The following is a 19,256-nucleotide window of genomic DNA, read 5'->3' as shown; positions in this document are numbered from 1 at the left end:
GGACCTAGAGACTGTCATACAGAGTGAAGTAAGTCAGAAAGAGAAAAACAAATACCATATGCTAACACATATATATGGAATCTAAAAAAAAAAAAAAGAAAGAGAGAAAATGGTCAGAAGAACCTAGGGGCAAGACGGGAATAAAGATGCAGCAGACCTACTAGAGAATGGACTTGAGCATACGGGGAGGGGGAAGGGTAAGCTGGGACAAAGTGAGAGAGTGGCATGGACATACATACACTACCAAACGTAAAATAGATAGCCAGTGGGAAGCAGCCGCATAGCACAGGGAGATCAGCTCCGTGCTTTGTGACCACCTAGAGGGGTGGGATAGGGAGGGTGGGAGGGAGGGAGATGCAAGAGGGAAGAGATATGGGGACATATGTGTATGTATAACTGATTCACTTTGTTATAAAGCAGAAACTGACACCCCATTGTAAAGCAATTATACTCTAATAAAGATGTTAAAAAAAAAAAAAGATTCATTCAGCTTTGAGACCAGAAACTGTACTTGACATCTGTAGTGGGATTTTAACTTTTTGGAATATTTTCACATTCACTAACTGCAGCTTCACAACACATGAACAATAAGCAAGTCAAGAAGTATTTTCCCCATTGACAAATATGCAAATAGAGACACAGTAAAGATAAATATCATAAATAAAGTCCCACAGAAAAATAATGGCAAAGACTCATTGTCATCAAATCATGTTTTTTATTGAAGTATAGTTGCTTTACAATGATGTGTTAATTACAGCTGTACAGCAAAGTGATTTGGTTATGCATATATATACATTCTTTTTTGATATTCTTTTCCATTATGGTTTATCATAGGATATTGAATATAGTTCTCTGTGCTATACAGTAGGACCTTGTTGTTTATCCATTCTATATAGAAAAGCTTACATCTGCTAACCCCAACCTCCCACTCCATCCCTCCCCTTTGGCAACCACCAGTCTGTTCTCTATGTCTGTGATTCTCTTTCTGTTTCATAGATAGGTTCATTTGTGCCATATTTTAGATTCCACATATAAGTGATATCTTATGATATTCGTCCTTCTCTTTGACTTACTTCACTTAGTATGATAATCTCTAGTTGCATCCATGTTGCTGCAAATGGCATTATTTCGTTCTTTTTATGGCTGAGTAGTATTCCATTGTATATATGTACCACATCTTCTTTATCCATTCATCTGTCGATGGACATTTAAGTTGTTTCCATGTCTTGGCTATTGTGAATAGTGCTGCTATGAACATAGGCATGTACCTTTTTGAATTACAGTTTTGTCTTGATATATGCCCAGGAGTGGGATTGTTGGATCATATGGTAATTCTATTTTTAGTTTTCTGAGGAACCTCCATACTGTTTTCCACAGTGACTGCACCAACTTACATTCCCACCAACAGTGCAGGAGGGTTCCCTTTCCTCCACACCCTTTCCAGCATTTGTTATTTGTAGACTTTTTGATAATGGCCATTCTGACCAGTGTGAGGTGGTACCTTATTGTAGTTTTGATTTGCATTTCTCTAATAATTAGCAATGTTGAGCATCTTTTCATGTGCCTCTTGGCCATCTGTATGTCTTCTTTGGAGAAATGTCTATTTAGGTCTTCTGCCCATTTTTGGATAGGGTTGTTTGTTTTTCTGTTGTTGAGTTGTATGAGCTGTTTGTATATTTTGGAGATTAAGCCCTTGTCAGTCACATCATTTGCAAATATGTTCTCCCATTCTGTAGGTTGTCTTTTCATTTTGTTTATGGTTTCCGTTGCTGTACAAAAGCTTGTAAGTTTGATTAGGTCCCATTTGTTTATTTTTGCTTTTATTTCTGCTGCCTTGGGAGACTGACCTAAGAAAGCATTGGTACGATTTTTGTCAGAGAATGTTTTGCCTGTGTTCTCTTCTAGGAGTTTTATGATGTCATGTCTTATACTTAAGTCTTTAAGCCATTTTGAGTTTATTTTTGTGTATGGTGAGATCAAGTCATATTTATTGAGAATCTAGTATGTGCCTAGTATGTGCCAGATGTTGTGAGGATCATAACGATTTATAAGTCCTGAGTCCAGCTCTCAAGTATATACGTTCACTTTTGGGAGATGGGGCACCAATATGTGCCAGATGCTTTACATGCATAATTTTATTAATAATCACATCTATCCATCTAGGCATAACTTTTCAGAATCAATGCTGTTTCTGCTATACTTGCTATTTCCCTGGGGAGGCAAAATTAAAACACATGACAAATCTGTTTAACATGGCAGATTGACCACATGTGAAGAAATTATAAATTTTTTTAAAAGATCCTAAGAGCTTCCAGAGAGAAATAAAATGTCATATACAAGGATCAAGAATCAAAATAGCATTGGCCTTCTCAACAGCAACAGCAGAAGGTAAACATCAATGCTTCAAATGTCTGCCAGAAAATTATTTGCATCCTATAATTCTAAATCCATTGAAACTATCAATAAAATGCAAATATAAAGAAATATCCATATGTGCAAAGACTCAAAAAAATTTACTTATCATGTATCCTCTCTTAGGAAGCTTCTAGTGTATACTCAAGCAAAACAAGAGAATAAACCAAGAAAGATATGGAAACCAGGAAACATGAGAACAGTGAAAGGAAGTCCTAGGATGGTGGCTGAATAGCAGGCCTAGAGAACACCAGAGCAGATTAAAGCAGAGGTATAGAGGGATCTGCAATGGGAGTCTCCAAAGAGAATGCAGTTCTCTGCTCAAGTTCTCACAAGATGGATGCAGCAGAGAAGCGGTGTAAATGCCCAGAGCAGCTAAACTAGCAGAGTAGCTGCTATGAATTTCTACATTTATGAGGTCATTCATGCAATCATTCCTTCAGAAAGTAGGGAATATTATCTTGGGTCCCATGTTCACTTTTGGGCATCTAGTTTAAGAAGGACGTTGAGACTTCCTATTTGAGCCTAATAAAATGACTGTGAGGAAGTACAAATAGAAAATAAATCCCCTGACAGAGCGTGAAGAACTGTCAGCAGACCCAAGATGCTGATGAGCTTTTGGAAGGCAGAAAGTAGGTAGATTATACCGATAAATAAACCAGAGTAGTGAAAGCTTCAGCGGAAATGCATTCCTCAAGAGTAGTTCCAAGCTAGATTCAGCAGGAATTGAGAGCAGGAGTAAGATGTGGGGGTAATAATCAGGATAATTAATTTTAAAACTGCCCATGAAACAACATGGACAACACCTGGCCCTCTGTACCATCCTACCACCCCTATAGGCATACATATAGCAGTAACAAATGTATCTGACCTGTAGTCTCAAACAAGAGAACTGCTTTCCGAAGAAATTTAACAATCTATCTGCAGAGGGCTAGGGCTTCTAATGTAGGTGTCATCACTTCAGAGTAAAATCCACTTTATTTTAAATTTGGGGGACTCAAGTTTGCCAGCAAGCTCCTTGTGTACTCTAGGGTAAAACCAGTGAAATAACACATTCTGCCTACCTACACAGAACTCATGGTTCCATCTTCCCATCCAGGGGAGTGGCCTGCTAGAGAAACAAAATTAACCAAAGGAAATAAAACCAACCTATAATGATGAAACTACTCTTTTACTCCTGTTTTTAAGTGAATTGGAAGGAAACCAGGAGCACAAAAGAGGAGGATGAGGATGAACAAATAGAATAACTGACTCTGGAAAAAACAGATTATAATTCAGGGAAGAGAAAAGAAAAGAACTTTCAAAAGAATTTTACTAGTGTTCTTAGAAGAAGCAATTGCACAAATAAAATAAGAATAGGCTAAAATTTTTTGGGGGGGGCCACGCCATAGCTTGTGGGATCTTAGTTCCCCAACCAGGGATCCACTCTAGGCCCTCGGCAGTAAAAGCGCAGAGTCTTAACCACTGGACCACCAGGGAATTCCCTAAATTTTTTTTTTTAATGAAAGAATAAAAAAGACAATCTAAGAATAACAAAAAGAATTTTGGAAAGTAAAAATCATTGAAATTAAAAAGCCAATAGAAGGGCTGAAATAAAGAGTCAAAGAATACTACTAGACCATAAAACCAAAAGTCAAAGAGATAAATACATTTTTTTAATGGAGGACCAAACCAAGAGCCCCCACATGATCTCCCAGGAGTATCAGAAAGAGAAAATGGAGGGGACAATATTGTCAAAGAAATAATAGAAAAATATTTCCTAGAATTGAAGAAGGATATGAATTTCAGATTTAAAGCATCCATTAAACATCATGAAATTCTAGAACTCCAATGGTGTATAGAAGTCTCTTAACTTTTTCATAGGGATAAGAATAAGATACCAACAAAAAATGAGAATTAGATTGGCATCAGATTTCTCACCAACACTACTGGGCCCTAGAAACCAGTAGGGTCATACCTTCAAAGTTCTTAGTGAAAATTACTTTGACCTAGAAATCTATACTCAGGCAAACTACAAATCAAGTGAGAAAGCAAACTTGTTCCTATCATGGGACCTTTACCCTTGCTGGCAATGTCTATCTAGGCCTTTGCATGGCTTGCTTCCTTTTCAGTATTCAATGTCACCTTTTCAGAGAAGCCTTCTCTGCCACCCTATCTAAAGTGGCCACCTCCACTAAGACCTTTTTTATTGTATTAACTTGTTTTATTTTCCTCACAGCATTTAGCACTAGTTAATTTGTATTTTTTCTTTTCTTAACATATCTGTTTTCCTCGTATCTCCACAGGATTACAAACTCCCTGAGAGTTAAGGCATTGTCTTTTATCACCACTGTATCCCAGCCCCTAGAATTATGTTTGACACATAGTAGGAGCATCATTATTATGTGTTGAGTTAGTGAAAAAAATGAATGAATACCTGAGCTACCAAATTATGAGCCTCTAAGGTAGAAATTATGTCATATTCATCTCTATATTCTTGGGAGTGCCTTGCCCAAAATGGTTCTCAGGAAATATCTTTTGAATGGTTATTAAATGAAGAAATGTTCTTGAATTAGCTATGTTCTTATCAGCTCAGCAGTTTTGTTTATGTGGTATTTTTGCCAAGACATTGTCAGTGTAGTTAGATACAATGCATTGTCATTTCTCAAAGCTGAAGCAGAAATCCTTCCTGATTTAAACACTTCATTTTTTCCCATTTTTGGAAATGATTCTTAGGGGAAAATCTGACAGACACAGGAAGCATGTTTAGTAAAACTGCTTCCTGATAAGTCCACAGGGGAGCTGGAGTTTGGTCCTTTCCCCCTCCCCAGATCTCCCCAGAGCTCACAATGACAATGCTTTGTGAACCCTAGTCTCTTAAGTAGGACGTATTTGTGGGGCACAGTGCTTGAAATTTGAATGATGCCAGAAATCCAGGATATACTTCTTGGGTAAGGCACAATGAAAAGCACAGAAGTGAAGGGCCAAAGGACCAAGGAGTACTCTCTTTTTACAGACTGCCTGTGACGCCTGGGAGCTCCACTGTGACCAGCAATGGCCTTAGTTCTTGACAAAATTGAGTATCTCTTTCAGCCTTTACTGGAACCACTCCTTGCACACAGGTCTTCTTGGGTCTGACTGGCTCTTGTAATAAACAAGTAACATCTGGGGTTTGTGGCAAAAAACAATTTCTTGTTTCTTTCTTCCTATAGAAAGGAAGCAAATTGAAGCTTTAGGCTAAGTACCAATAAACTCCATCACAACATGAATGTTTCTTAAGAAAGAGAACATCTGCAAGGGTTTAGAAAGCCTCAGGATGGCAGGAAAAGCTCTAGGAATGAGGAAAGAGCAGACTGTGTCCTGCCCCTGCAGGCCTCTCTGAGGGGGGGAAGCCCTGCTCTCAGGGTCTTGGTCTGATAAAGCCGACTTCCTTTCTGCTGGCTCAGTCTGAACAGAAAGGGACTTCTCTGGTGGTGCAGTGGTTAAGAATCCGCCTGCCAATGCAGGGGACACGGGTTTGAGCCCTGGTCCGGGAGGATTCCACATGCCGTGGAGCAACTAAGCCCGTGCACCACAACTACTGAAGCCAGGGGACACGGGTTTGAGCCCTGGTCCGGGAGGATTCCACATGCCGTGGAGCAACTAAGCCCGTGCACCACAACTACTGAAGCCTGCGCACCTAGAGCCCGTGCTCCACAACAAGAGAAGCCACCACAATGAGAAGCCCACGCACTGCAACAAAGAGTAGCCCCGGCTCGCCGCAACTAGAGAAAGCCCGCAGGCAGCAACAAAGACCCAACGCAGCCAAAAATAAATAAATTAATTAATTAAATAAATTTTTTAAAAAATCTGAACAGAAAGATCTGGTTCTGGAGGACTCATAGTCTAACAATGGAGGGATGGCACAGCACTGGAAATGATTGATGGGTAATTCTCAATTGTCCAGGCAACAGGTATGGAGCAGAAAGGGTGTTGAAGTTCACTCAGTAATTTTCTTCCACAGCTTTAGAGGGTATCAAATTATTTATTCTAATAATTTATAATAAACAAATAGATTATAAATAAATTTATATTTATAAATAAATAATAGTTTATTATAATCATTTTACCTTCCCCACTTTTTCCCACTGGAGCTGATGGGGTCGGGCCTGGAGAAGTGGCAGGTAGAGGAATATGGTCTCAGATTTAATATTGGCCACATAGACTGTCCAAAAGGAAAGCAAAGCCAGTAGAACTCATCATTGAAGTTTAATCTGAACCATGAGGATAAGCCATGCTTTCACATGACCCATTAAAGAGAAGCATAAGGAAGGAGGAGTAAGATTAAGAAGGGTTTTATGGCCCCGAAGAAACCTTCATCACAAAGAGCGGAACTACTCAGTATGAATCTGCATTAGGCTAGGAATGAAAGCAGATTTTATTCTTTTTTATCTTGATCCTCCTGTTTTGTTCTCCTCCATCCCTTATTCAACTCTCAAATCTCAAATATTGAATGATATTAAGGATTTATTACTAACTTTTTAAGTGATAAAGGTATTGTGATTATGTGTTTAAATAAGATCCTTTAAAGAGATATATTAAACTGTTTGCAAATAAAATTATATAATGTGAGAAATTTGCTTAAAATAAAAGGGAGGACAGGGGAAGAGGAGGTTTGGAATAAAATAAAACTGGCCACGAATTGATAATTGGTGAAGCTGGGTGATGGGCACATACGGGTTCATTATAGTATTTATATACATTAATATGTGTTTGAAATTTTTCATAATAAGGATTTTTTAATCTCATTTTCTGAGAATGGTCCCAGTTAGATCTTCTCCTCCTGCCTTCATACTCTTGTCTCCAAAGACTTTTTATCAGTGACTCAAAGATGAGACCTAAAATTTTCTAGCAGTGGGGATGGGTTGCTTTGAGCAATTCACACCTTGTGATAAAGGGCACAGGTTTGAAGACCCCTGAGTAGACTTAGAAGTGGTTCACAATAACATCATACATGTCTTCTCTACAGGTATGTGGGCATATGATGCTGGTGGAATGTAAAATTGTACAGCCACTTTGGAAAGCATTTGGCAGTTTTTTGGAGAGTTGGGCATTTGTCTCAAATGACAGGATTTCCTTCTTTTCATGGCTGAATAATGTTCCATTGTAGTGTGTGTGTGTGTGTGTGTGTGTGTGTGTGTGTGTGTCACATTTTCTTTATCCATTCATCTGTTGATAGACACTTAGGTTGTTTCCCTGTCTTGGCTATTGTAAATAATGCTGCAGTGAACATGGGGGTGGAGATACCTCTTTAAGAGAGTCATTTAATTTCCTTTACATATACCCAGAAGTGGATTATATAGTAGTTCTATTTTTAATTTTCTGAGGAACCTCCATGTTGTTTTCCAAAGTAGCTGTACCAATTTACATTCCCACCAAGAGTATCACATGATGATTAGTGATGTTGAGTATCTTTTCATGTACTTATCGGCCATTTGAATATCTTCTTTGGAAAAATGTCTGTTCAAGACCTTTGCCCATTTTTTAATTGAATTTTTTTTTTTGGCTATTGAGTTATTTCCTTATGTATTTTGTATATTAACTCCTTATCAGATATGTGGTTTGCAAATATCTTCTCCCATTCCACTGATTGCCTTTTTATCTCATTGATTGTTTCTTCTGCTGTACAAAAGCTTTTTAGTTTGATATAATTCCACTTGTTTATTTGTGCTTTTGTTGCTTGTGCTTTGGGTGTCATATCTATAAAGTCATTGCCAAGACTGCTGTCAAGGAACTTTTTCTCTATGTTTCTGTGTTTTCTTCTAGGAGTTTTATGATTTCAGGTTTTACACTTAAGTCTTTAATTCATATCAAGTTAATTTTTGTGAGTGGTATAAGATAGGGATCCAGTTTCATTCTTTTGCCTGTGAATATCAAGTTTTCCCAACACCATTTGCCTCCCTTGTCAAATATTATTTGAACATATATGCATGGGTTTATTTCTGGGCTCACACTTCTGTTGCATTGGTCTATATGTCTTGTTTTTATACCAGTACCATACTGTTTTGATTACTATAGCTTTGTAATATAGTTTGAAATCAGGAAATGAGATGCACCCACCTTACTTCTTTCTCAAGACTGCTTTGGCTGTTTGAGGTCTTTCATGGTCCCATAAAAGTTTTAGGATTTTTTTTTCTATTTCTATAAAAAATGCCATTGAAATCTTGATAGGGATTGCATTGACTCTATAGATAGCATGGGTAGTATAGACATTTTAACAATGCTTAACTCTTCCAATCCGTGAACATAAGATATCTTTCCATTTACTTGTCTTCTTCAGTTTCTTTCATTAATGTCTAAATCCCACTTGATTATGGTGTATGATCCTTTTAATATGCTGTTGAATTTGGTTGGCTATTGAGAAATTTTGCATTCATCAGGGGTATTGGCCTGTAGTTTTCTTTTCTTATAGTATCCTTCTCTGGCTTTGGTACCAGAGTAATGCTGGCTTTGTAAAATGAGTTAAGGATTATTATCCCCTCCTCCCCAAAGTTCTTTTCTAAACATAGTTCTCAAATCTGTCTTCTTTCTTTGCATCCTTTCCCCTCCATGCCCTTTTCTCTCAACCTAATGGCAAGAAAGTTGAGGTTATCTAGAACAATAATCTTGGTTCGGTAAAAAGGTGCCATCTTTAATCTGGACATTGCCTCCAGCCTGATTCATTTTATTCAGCTGAAAAGAATTATTGGGCCTTGTTTGCTTAAGATCTCAATCTTGTCTCTTTTTTCCTCTTTGGTGTCTAAAAGTAATAGGCTTTTCCAGTCCTTTGATGACCCAGATTTCACGCTATTCCTTTTCATTTCTGCTTAAAATTGGCCAGTTATTTCCCCTATTTTTAACTTTTGTTAAAGTCAGCCAACACACTAATATTCTAATTCTAACCATTTCCCTTAGAGCTCTAGGCTCAGTAGGCACATGGTCTGTCTTCCAGTTTTACCATATTCTTTACTGTAAACATGATTGCCATATTGTCAGCCTTTTATATCCATTTCCTTACCACCCACCCACCCCCAGCTGCTAAGCCAATGCCACACATTTTAGACTTTTTTTTAAAGCAGAACCTCACTTCAGTAATGGAGTAATTAAGAGATTGGGTTCTGGAACTAGTTCAAGACCTGTCTATCCTAGTTAGTAGCCAAATGACTTTAGGCAAAATACTTTTCCATTCTTAATATCAAGTTTCTTGTCTGTTATTAAAAGAAGGGTATTATAAATATTAAATTAAATAATACAGGTAGAGTACTTAGCACAATTATTGGCACTTAATTAATATTTACTATATTTTAGTTACTATTGTCTCCTGTCAAAATCCCAAGGATGGCTCCTGCTGGGCTTTCTTTTCTGTCCTGTGTACTACTGCCTAGAGACTGTGAGCGTCAGGGCCCCCCTGCCCTCCAAGAAAAGAGAGAGGCTTTGTTGAGAGATAGGCTCCAAACGGTAGAACTGAAGCAGCACGTCTTGGATGAAATGTTAATTTAATTCTTTTTTTGATTTCTAGATTTTCCTGTTTTTAGGCAGCATGTGTTTTGTCCTAGCAGTTGGTCATTGCATTTGGGAAAACAAGAAAGGCTACTACTTCCAGGATTTTCTGCCATGGAAAGAATATGTCTCTTCATCAGCTGTCTCTGCCGTCCTTATATTCTGGTCCTACTTCATTATTCTCAACACCGTGGTGCCTATTTCCCTCTACGTCAGGTAGGCTTCTTTGACCACTGGAGGACAAGCTGACTTCATACTTCCTACTTAATTCCCCAACTAGACTGTGAACTTTCAGAAAGCATAGATTCTGTGCTCTTTAGCCCTTTACTTTGCACAGTGCCTGGTGCACAAAACACTCGGAGACATATCTAGAGACTGCATAAATGCTTTCTATATCCAGAATACCATCCTAGATACTATGTGGGTTATACAAAAGAAAATTATCCCAACGCTCAAATAGTTTGTAATGTACATGACTAAATAAGACATACAAACACATGAAATAATTAGAAAAAAATGCACACAAATTTGGTGATGCTAAAGCACAATCTAGGCAGCCCCTAGTTTATCAGTGAGACAGATTCCAAACATTCATTTGTGAATCAGTTCATTCAGAACTCAGAATGCGTTTTCCCACAGAAACAATGTGGCAGATGGTAGATAGGTGTAATTGTGACTTAAGTTCTGGTTCCTAAAAGTTGGAGAAGATGAAGGATGTTTCCTTCCCCTTTTCATGAGCACCTTGGACAAAAATTTGAAATATAGGTAAAATAAGTCTTTACTGTACTCTGATCTCCTTTTTCTATTTTCAACATTCCCTTTCACATACACACACACAAACACATTTTTTGCATCCTTCTTTTCAGGTTTCCTAAACCCTGCACTGTGGCATCCCAACCCCAAAATCACTCAATATAATTAAATTATCTTACTAATTTAATAAATATTTATTGAACAACTACTATGTGCCAAGCACTATATTAGCTGCCAGAGAAAGAAACATGAATAATAAGACAACCCTTCCTCTAGATAAACTTACAACATAGACATGGAAACAGATACTTAAGTAAATAATTAAGGTACAATATGAAGAATGATGTAATAGAAATGTATATGTGAATGCTATGGGAGCCTAGAAAAGGAATAGGTTGGTTCTGCCTGTAGAGGCTTAGGATTTACAGAAAAAAGTAATAATCAAACTGATATTTGAGAAAAGAGTAGAATTTACCAAGCAGAAAGTAGGAAAAGAATATTACAAGCAGAAAGACGAGTATGTACAAAGGTTTGGAGGTTTTTAAAAGCTTGATCTGGTCGTAGAACAGTGAGTAGCCTAGACTAAGGTGTTGGATGGTAATTTAGGATTAGATTCAGGAGAGCCTTGAATGCCAGGCCAAGGAGTTTGAGTTTTATCTTAAAAGCAGCAGAGATCTTTCTTAGGAAAGAAATAATATCATTAAATGTCTGGGTTTAGAGAGATTGCTCTGGTGACTGGTATGGTGAAGGAAGGGAGAGGTCAAGACTCAACACATGAGGACTAATAAAGTCAATAATGTGGGCCTGAGCACCTCTTCCCTCACCTCAAACAAAAAATCCGTGTTGCTCAATGCAGTTGTCTCAGACAGGGATTACTAATGAAGCAGTCTAAACTACCACAAACTAAATATGAATGATGATAGGAAGGAAGCCACTTAAAAGTCTTCACTGTTTTAAAATGAAGATGCTTGTTAACCATAAAGAATCTATACGCATGTTATTTGGAACAGAAGTGGAATGTGACAAACACAATTGGGAAAACTCGGATAAAATGAAGAGGAGGCTATTCTAGGGAAAAGCTACCCCACAGGCAGGCTGGATCTGCCTAGAAATTTATCAGAGGGTCAGCTCCTGTAAGCTGTTTCTGAATCTCACAGATCTTTCCCTTCTGAAACAAAGAAGTGCTATTTCAAGTCTGAAGTTTCTCTCTCTTCCCCACCAATGAGTTTACATGACAGCAGCAATAACTCTCTAATTAAGCCTAGGCTATGTTTTATAAATTAGCTCTTAACTCTGGCAGGCCTTGCATTATTGCAGAATTTCAAAAATTTTGGAAGAAAGGCTGTAAAGGGAGTATGCCTCAGCAAAGTTAATCAGTATGTCTGGTAATCAAGTAAAGCCTTGAGTGATAATGGTCAAAGTCAGAATTACAATGGGTTGGCTAGTACGAAGGGTCCTTCAAGATTGTAGGTTCCCAAGGAAGGTATTCTGATTTTCATTTCTACCACAGGACTGGTACGAAGGAAACCAGGATGATGAATTTGCTTGCCCTGCTTTGACCCAGGACCCTTCTTTTCTTGCTTTCTCCTTAGTGTTGAGATAATAAGATTGGGCAACAGTTTCTATATCAACTGGGATCGGAGGATGTTTTATGAACTAAAGAACACACCAGCACGGGCTTGTACCACCACCCTTAATGAGGAGCTCGGCCAGGTCAAATACGTGTTCTCCGACAAAACAGGGACCCTGACTCAGAACATCATGATTTTCAACAAGTGTTCTATTAATGGGAAATTCTATGGTATGCATATTTTTCTGCTTTCCCTGAGTCTTGGGGAAATATTACTTTGCAGATTGTTCTCAAGAATGATCTATCTCTAAATCTATATGCCTCTAAATTCACATTTACTTCTTATTCTCACAACCTGCTCTGTTCACTAAGCAAAGCTCACCTAGCCCATTCAGTTCTAACCAAAAGCATTTATTTAGCACCTTTTAGATGCAATCCACTGTGTTGGATGTTGAAAATATGAAGATGTATAAGAATTAATCTCCGTCCTCAAGGAATTCCCAATGTCTGGGGAATCTTAGTTACTCTCACATTAAATCAGATGGTGCAACCAGCATATTTCTGAAGCTGCTATTCTCCTGATTCCCCCTCAGACCAATAAACACTCTAGAAAGAAGCCATCAAAGGGTATTCAGAGTTTGATGTGTCTCCCATGCCCAGTTATTCATTTATTTCCTGCCTTAGGCATAAGCTTGTTTTTGTGATAGTGTTAAGTCCTTATATGTGTGAACATTCATGCCCACTGCACTAACTAGCTAAGGAAAGCAATCACATCTAAAAAGATGGACCACATGGGGTGTTTCTTTGGGATTATGAAAAAGCTTTGAAACTTGCAAAATACTGTGAATGCACTAAATGCCCCTGAGTTGTACACTTTAAAATGGTTACTTGTATGTTATATGAATTTCACCTAAATTAAAAAATTTTTAAGTTAAATTTAAAAAATAAAAAAATTAAAGTTAAAATTTTAAAAAAAGCTAGAGCACTCTAATATTTTCTATTACCCCTGCCAAACAAGTTTTCACATGTATAAACTCTGAAAGCTTATTTTTAGATGGTTGATTTGGGTGAGGATCTTAATTTTCTTACTCATTGTATGACCTGACCATACACTGGGTAAGGGTAAGGATAAGGTTGAAAAGGGTCATGGGTGTTTCTATGCTTGGTATCAGACTGTCTTCCACCCCCATTCTGTCTATGCTGTCTACTGGCCAAGAATCCTAAACATTCCAGCACTACTTTCACATATCCTCTAGGTAACTTTTCTGATTGAAAGGCTTCCTGAGGTACGAAGTCTCTCATAAATGACTAGCCTCCAGCCTCACCTCACTCACACTTAAGGAGAAGAATTGCACCCCAAGCAGCATTATTCTTACCATTGGCTTGAGGAAAGGAGCTCATAGGGCACTGAGAGCTAGGTGGCCTGAAGGGATTCGAGGGGCTTAACTGCAAGTCTAGGATGATAGAATCAGAAGAAATAAGCTTTTAAAAATCCTCCTTTAAATTACCATATGATGCAGTAATTCCATTCCAAGGTACATACCAGAAAAAAAAAAGAAAACAGAGAATTCAATCAGATAGATGTATGCCAGTGTTCATTGCGGCATTATTCACCATAGCCCAAAGGTAGAAACAACCCATGTGTCCATCAACAGATGAATGGGTAAACTAACTGTGGTATATCCATGTAATGGAACACTCAGACATAAAAAATAATGAAGTTCTGACACATGCTACAACATGGATGATTCTTGAAAACATTATGCTAAGTGAAATACGCCAGACACAATCAGAAATATTTTATCATTCTACTTATATGAATTATCTAGAATAGGCAAATTCATAGAGACAGAAAGCAGATTAGAGGTTACCAGGGGCTGGGAATAGGGAAGAGTAAGGAGTTTTTGTTTAGGATGCTGAAAAAGTTTAGGAAATATATAATGGTGATTGTTGTACAACATTGTGAATGATATTAATGCCACTGAATTGTTCACTAAAAATGGTTAAAATGCATACTGTATTCGTTTTTCTCTTTCTGACTTACTTCATTCTGTATGACAGACTCTATATATGGAATCTAAGGAAGAAAAAAAAAAAAAAGTCATGAAGAACCTAGTGGCAAGACGGGAATAAATACACAGACCTACTAGAGAATGGACTTGAGCATATGGGGAGGGGGAGGGGTGAGATGTGACAGGGTGAGAGAGTGGCATGGACATATATACACTACCAAATGTAAAATAGATAGCTAGTGGGAAGCAGCCGCATAGCACAGGGAGATCAGCTCTGTGCTTTGTGACCACCTAGAAGGGTGGGATAGGGAGGGTGGGAGGGAGGGAGATGCAAGAGGGAAGAGATATGGGGACATATGTATATGTATAACTGATTCACTTTGTTATAAAGCAGAAACTAACACACCATTGTAAAGCAATTATACTTCAATAAAGATGTTTAAAAAAAAATGGTTAAAATGAAAATTTTATGTTATACATATTTTACCACAATAAAAAAATGTAAACCCTTCTTTAAAGCCCTTGCCAAGTGTGTATTCTGTTTACTTACCAACAGGTGTTGTCTATGACAAGAATGGACAGAGGGTAGAAGTCTCGGAGGTGAGTGATTACAGCGCCCTGTGAAATGCATGTGGGACCTGAGTGAGGCTGTGCCGCACAGCAGCATCTTTAACACAGATTGGGATTCCCTGAGCCCCTTAAATATTACAGCTGTTATTGGCCCCATAATATCAGAAAGTATTATATAAATGAACTCTGTTTATTTGAGGGTATTTGGGTGTGTGTTTTAAAATGAAAACAGCTTATTATAAGAAGGTGATTTTATATAAATAATATATAAATTTTTTAAAAGTAAGGAATGTCTGAAGAAACCAGCAAAGGGATGAGTCCTTGAGCTCATAAAAATGATCTAGGAGAGCAAATGAATAGTGGTTTAAGATACTTTTTTGGAAGACATTACGTTACTTGAGAATAAATTCTAGTTCTACGTATGAATATTATTCGTTTTCTGAATAGTGCTATTAAAATTTCTTTTAAACACAAATTAATTAATTAATTAAAAATGAAAATAGCTTTATTGGCTTTTTCTATTTAAAAAATAATCTGTGCTCATGATAAAAAAAAATTCAAACAATATAGAAATGTATGAAGAAGAAAATTAAAATCATTCAGTCCCACTTAGATAACCAGTATAAAATCTAGGAATATTTATCCTTTCAGATGCTTTTCATATGTATATATACACACATATACACCTAGGTCTAGTAGGTAGGTAGGTAAGTAGGAAGGAAGGATGGATGGATGGATCGTAGCATGCATGCTATTTTCAGCCTCCTTTTATTCACCTGACACTATATTGTGGCCCTCCTTCCGTGTCAGTATATTTAGGTCTACATCATCATTTTGAATGGCTGTCATAGCCAATTACATTGATGTATCTTAATTGATTTAGCCAATCCCCTATTTTTATTCTGTTGTCTTTTGCTATTATAAATAGCATTATGGTAAGCATCCAGGTATATACATTTTTGTCTCCTCTTCTGAAAATTATTTCCTTAGAATAAAGTCCTGGAAGTAAAATTAGTTGGTCAAAGGGTGGCTAGATTTTTAATGCACTTAATAGTGCCATATTGCTCTCTGGATAGATGGCATCAATTTATAATCCCACCAAAAATATATGAGAATTCCTCTTTTCCCATACTGTATCCTTGTCAGTACTGGGCATTAATATTTCAATCTTTAGAAATTTAATTGTGAAAATGATATCTCATTTAATTTACCTTTCTTTGTTTACTAATTAGATTGAATCATTTTATGTGCTTATTTTCCTTCCTCTTCCCAATCACTTTATTGCCCATTTATACTTTTTTTGTGAATTGCCTGTTCATATTCTTTGTTCTTTTTCTCTTATTTCAAGGGGCTCCTTATATAGTAAAAATACCAACTTTTCCTTCGTCTGGCACATATGTTACAATTATTTTTTTCCAGTTTTGTCTTTTGGCTTTTGTTTATAGTTTTTTGTTTAGAAGTTTTTAATTTATGTAATTAATTCTATCAGTCTTTATCCTTTATAGCTTCAGGATTTATGACATACTCAATAGTCCTAACCCACACAATTGTAAGAATATTTTCCTTTTCATTCTTCCTGTCTCTGGCTGGTTCAATTTTACTGTTTTTTCCAGTATTGGATCTCAACTTTTGTTTATGGGTTTGATTTTAAGCATCCCTTCATAGGGCTTCTTCCATTATATTCAGTATACTACTCACCCTATCTCTTTCCTACTAGAACCAATTCCAAACCTTTAGCCACTTGACTTAAGTACTAAACAGGTAACTCTGCCTCCCAACTACTGCCTCACCCTTATCCATCCAGAGAGACTGGAGATGGGAAATAAAATCAGTATTTGCCTTAAATCCTCTTCCAGGGACTCTGCTAATGACCTTGGCAATATAAACAAAGTTATAGCTTCTAGGGAGTAAATTGTTACCCTGGAGTTACCTTTCTCTTCCTCTTCCTTTTGCTACTGATCGACCATAACACATTTTCCTCTGGATCCCTGGAATCTTTGTTCTCTTGTAAGCAAACACCCACAGCCTTATCTTTTCATTAAAATGCTTTCTTCTCTCTACCTTGATTGAAAGATGACTTTCCCGGAGGATATCCCTTTTCCTCCATCTCTCGTACTCCGCATACCAAAAGCCCAAAGGTATTGTCCTCATTACCCTGTGCCACTTTTCTTTTTTTTTTTTTTTTTGGCTGCCTTGGGTCTTCATTGCTGCGCACAGGCTTTCTCTAGTTGCAGCGAGCGGGGGCTCCTCTTTGTTGCAGTGCACGGGCTTCTCATCGCGGTAGCTTCTCTTGTTGCAGAGCACAGGTTCTAGGAGCACAGGCTTCAGTAGTTGTGGCACATGGGCTCTAGAGTGCAGGGTCAGTAGTTGTGGCGCATGGGCTTAGTTGCTCTGCAGCATGTGGGATCTTCCCGGACCAGGGCTTGAACCCGTGTCCCCTGAATTGGCAGGCAGATTCTTAACCACTGTGCCACCAGGAAAGCCCCTCCTGTGCCACTTTTAAACTATTACTTTTTCTCCCTCATATAATCTTTCTTCCTGTGATGCTTATGACTTCTAGCTGTATTCCTCTTTCTTCTTGTCGTTGACATTTACAAGTCTTCTGGCTTCTCCACTTCATTCACTGAGGACCTTGAAACCTTAGCTCATATTTTCCCTCTCTACCCAATCCCTGCTATCATCTTGGGTGGTATTGGCTTATTTATGGATGATCTAGCAACATAGATGCTTTCAGATGTCTAAAAGAATATATCTTTCAAATGACTTTTTGGACTCAAAAACATCTGTATCATCCATTTCTATGTTATCATGTCACCATCCAGAAGTGTACTACTCTGAAATTGTAAACTCCTTTGTCATGATCTCTGATCACAAACCTTATTTTTCCAGTTCTCTTGATACTTGATTCCTAGTATACCTGCTTTCTTATCACAGGAAGATTTACAAACTCTCTGTTCTCCTTTTTCTCTATCAATCCCTTGTGACTTTACTTCCTTTCCTATCTTGCCCCCCATCTGTACCCAAGATCATAAGCATCTTCAATACCTTACTAGTTCTCCCTTTTTTTTCCCCTCTCTGATAGCCCAACAAATCTCAACCTTGAATTAACCAAGCCAGCTACCATTCTCTGTTTCTAATCTCAGAGTGCCAAGCACTTTTTGGGGATCACAAGCCATTACAAATTCAGAGACTCCAAACTCTTCTGGGCTTCCAGTGCCACTTGGATAATTTTTTAATCTATTTATGGTGAGCTTAATTCTTAATTTTCCATATTAGCTATTCCAAAATTCACCGCTCTTGGGCCTTCTACCACATCCCACTTCCTTCTCCCCAGTGTGCAGTAGATGATATTGTTTTCTACTTTGCTGAGAAAAATCCAAACTATCAGCTAAGTACCCTTTTCTGTACAAATATCAGAACCCACCTTTACTTCCTTTCCTTCAGTCTCAAAAAAAGGTATAACTTTTTCTTTCAATACTAATCTCTTCATATATTCTGATTCCATGCCTTTCTACTTCTTCAGGAACCTCAGTCAATCCTGTATTCTGTGTTTCTTAATATCTGAAACTTATCCCATTATATGATTCTTTCCCCTCAGCTCAAATCTATCCTTTCTTTAAAAAAACAAAAAAAAAAAAACCATTTACTACATGCATACAATGGAATATTATTCAGCAATAAAAAGAAATGAGCTATCAAGCCATGCATGCACATATACACAGAAAAGGGAAGAACTTTAAATGCATATTGCTAAGTGAAAGAAGCCAATATGAAAAGGCTATGTACTGTATGATTCTAATTGTATGACATTCTGGAAAAGGTAGTGGTTGCCAGGGGTTTGGGGAGGGGTGGAGAGAAGGATGAAGCACAGGAAATTTTTAGGGCAGTGAAACTATTCTGTGTGATACTGTCATGGTGGATTCATTACATTATGCATTTGTCAAAAACCACAGAATTGTACAAAGCAGAGTGAACTCTAATGTAAACTATGGACTTCAGTTAATAATAATGTATCAATATTGGTTCATCAATTGTAACAGATGTACCATACTAATGTAAGGTGAAAATAGGGGGAAATGTGGAGTGGAAAGAAGAAAGGAAATATATAGGAACTCTCTTTACTTTCTGCTCAATTTTTTTTTATGAACGTAAGACTGCTCTAAAAAATATAGTATTAATTTAAAATAAAATAAATGTGTTAAAGTAACCCTTAGCCCATTAACCAGAGGTAACCACTACTAATAAATGTTTACATCTTATTTTATTCATTTTTTAAAGCGCTTAGAACTTTTTCTTCATCCTGCATTACCCTCTGACTCCATCAGTCAGTCCAAAATGTTGATTGTCAACCATATGTCAGACTCTGAATAAATGTTAAAGGTTCAAGGAAAACAAAAGAAATTTGTTCCCTACCTTCAGAGTTGGCAGACTAAAGGAAAAGT

The 19,256-nt window shown here is 37.5% G+C and overlaps 1 protein-coding gene and 1 long non-coding RNA gene across 7 annotated transcripts in view; one reads left to right on the top strand and one right to left on the bottom strand.

Annotated features, from left to right (window-relative positions):
- The window catches only part of LOC309663860, a 102,727-nt gene that overhangs the window by 30,459 nt on the left and 53,012 nt on the right, over positions 1–19,256 (bottom strand). The window lies entirely within an intron of this gene.
- Positions 1–19,256, top strand: part of LOC309663830 (phospholipid-transporting ATPase FetA-like) — a 112,291-nt gene that overhangs the window by 71,056 nt on the left and 21,979 nt on the right. For all 6 annotated transcript variants that reach the window (XM_082468372.1, XM_082468373.1, XM_082468375.1 and 3 more), the window contains 3 exons: positions 9,929–10,125; positions 12,255–12,463; positions 14,801–14,844. In XM_082468372.1, coding sequence (XP_082324498.1) covers positions 9,929–10,125; positions 12,255–12,463; positions 14,801–14,844 — 450 coding nt within the window. The remainder of the gene's footprint in view (positions 1–9,928; positions 10,126–12,254; positions 12,464–14,800; positions 14,845–19,256) is intronic.

Source organism: Balaenoptera physalus (assembly GCF_965194825.1).
Source record: "Balaenoptera physalus genome assembly, chromosome: 7".
Classification (NCBI taxonomy): domain Eukaryota; kingdom Metazoa; phylum Chordata; class Mammalia; order Artiodactyla; family Balaenopteridae; genus Balaenoptera; species Balaenoptera physalus.
The sequence above is the reverse complement of the archived record's forward strand: the minus strand, read 5'-3'. Positions and strand labels throughout refer to the sequence as shown.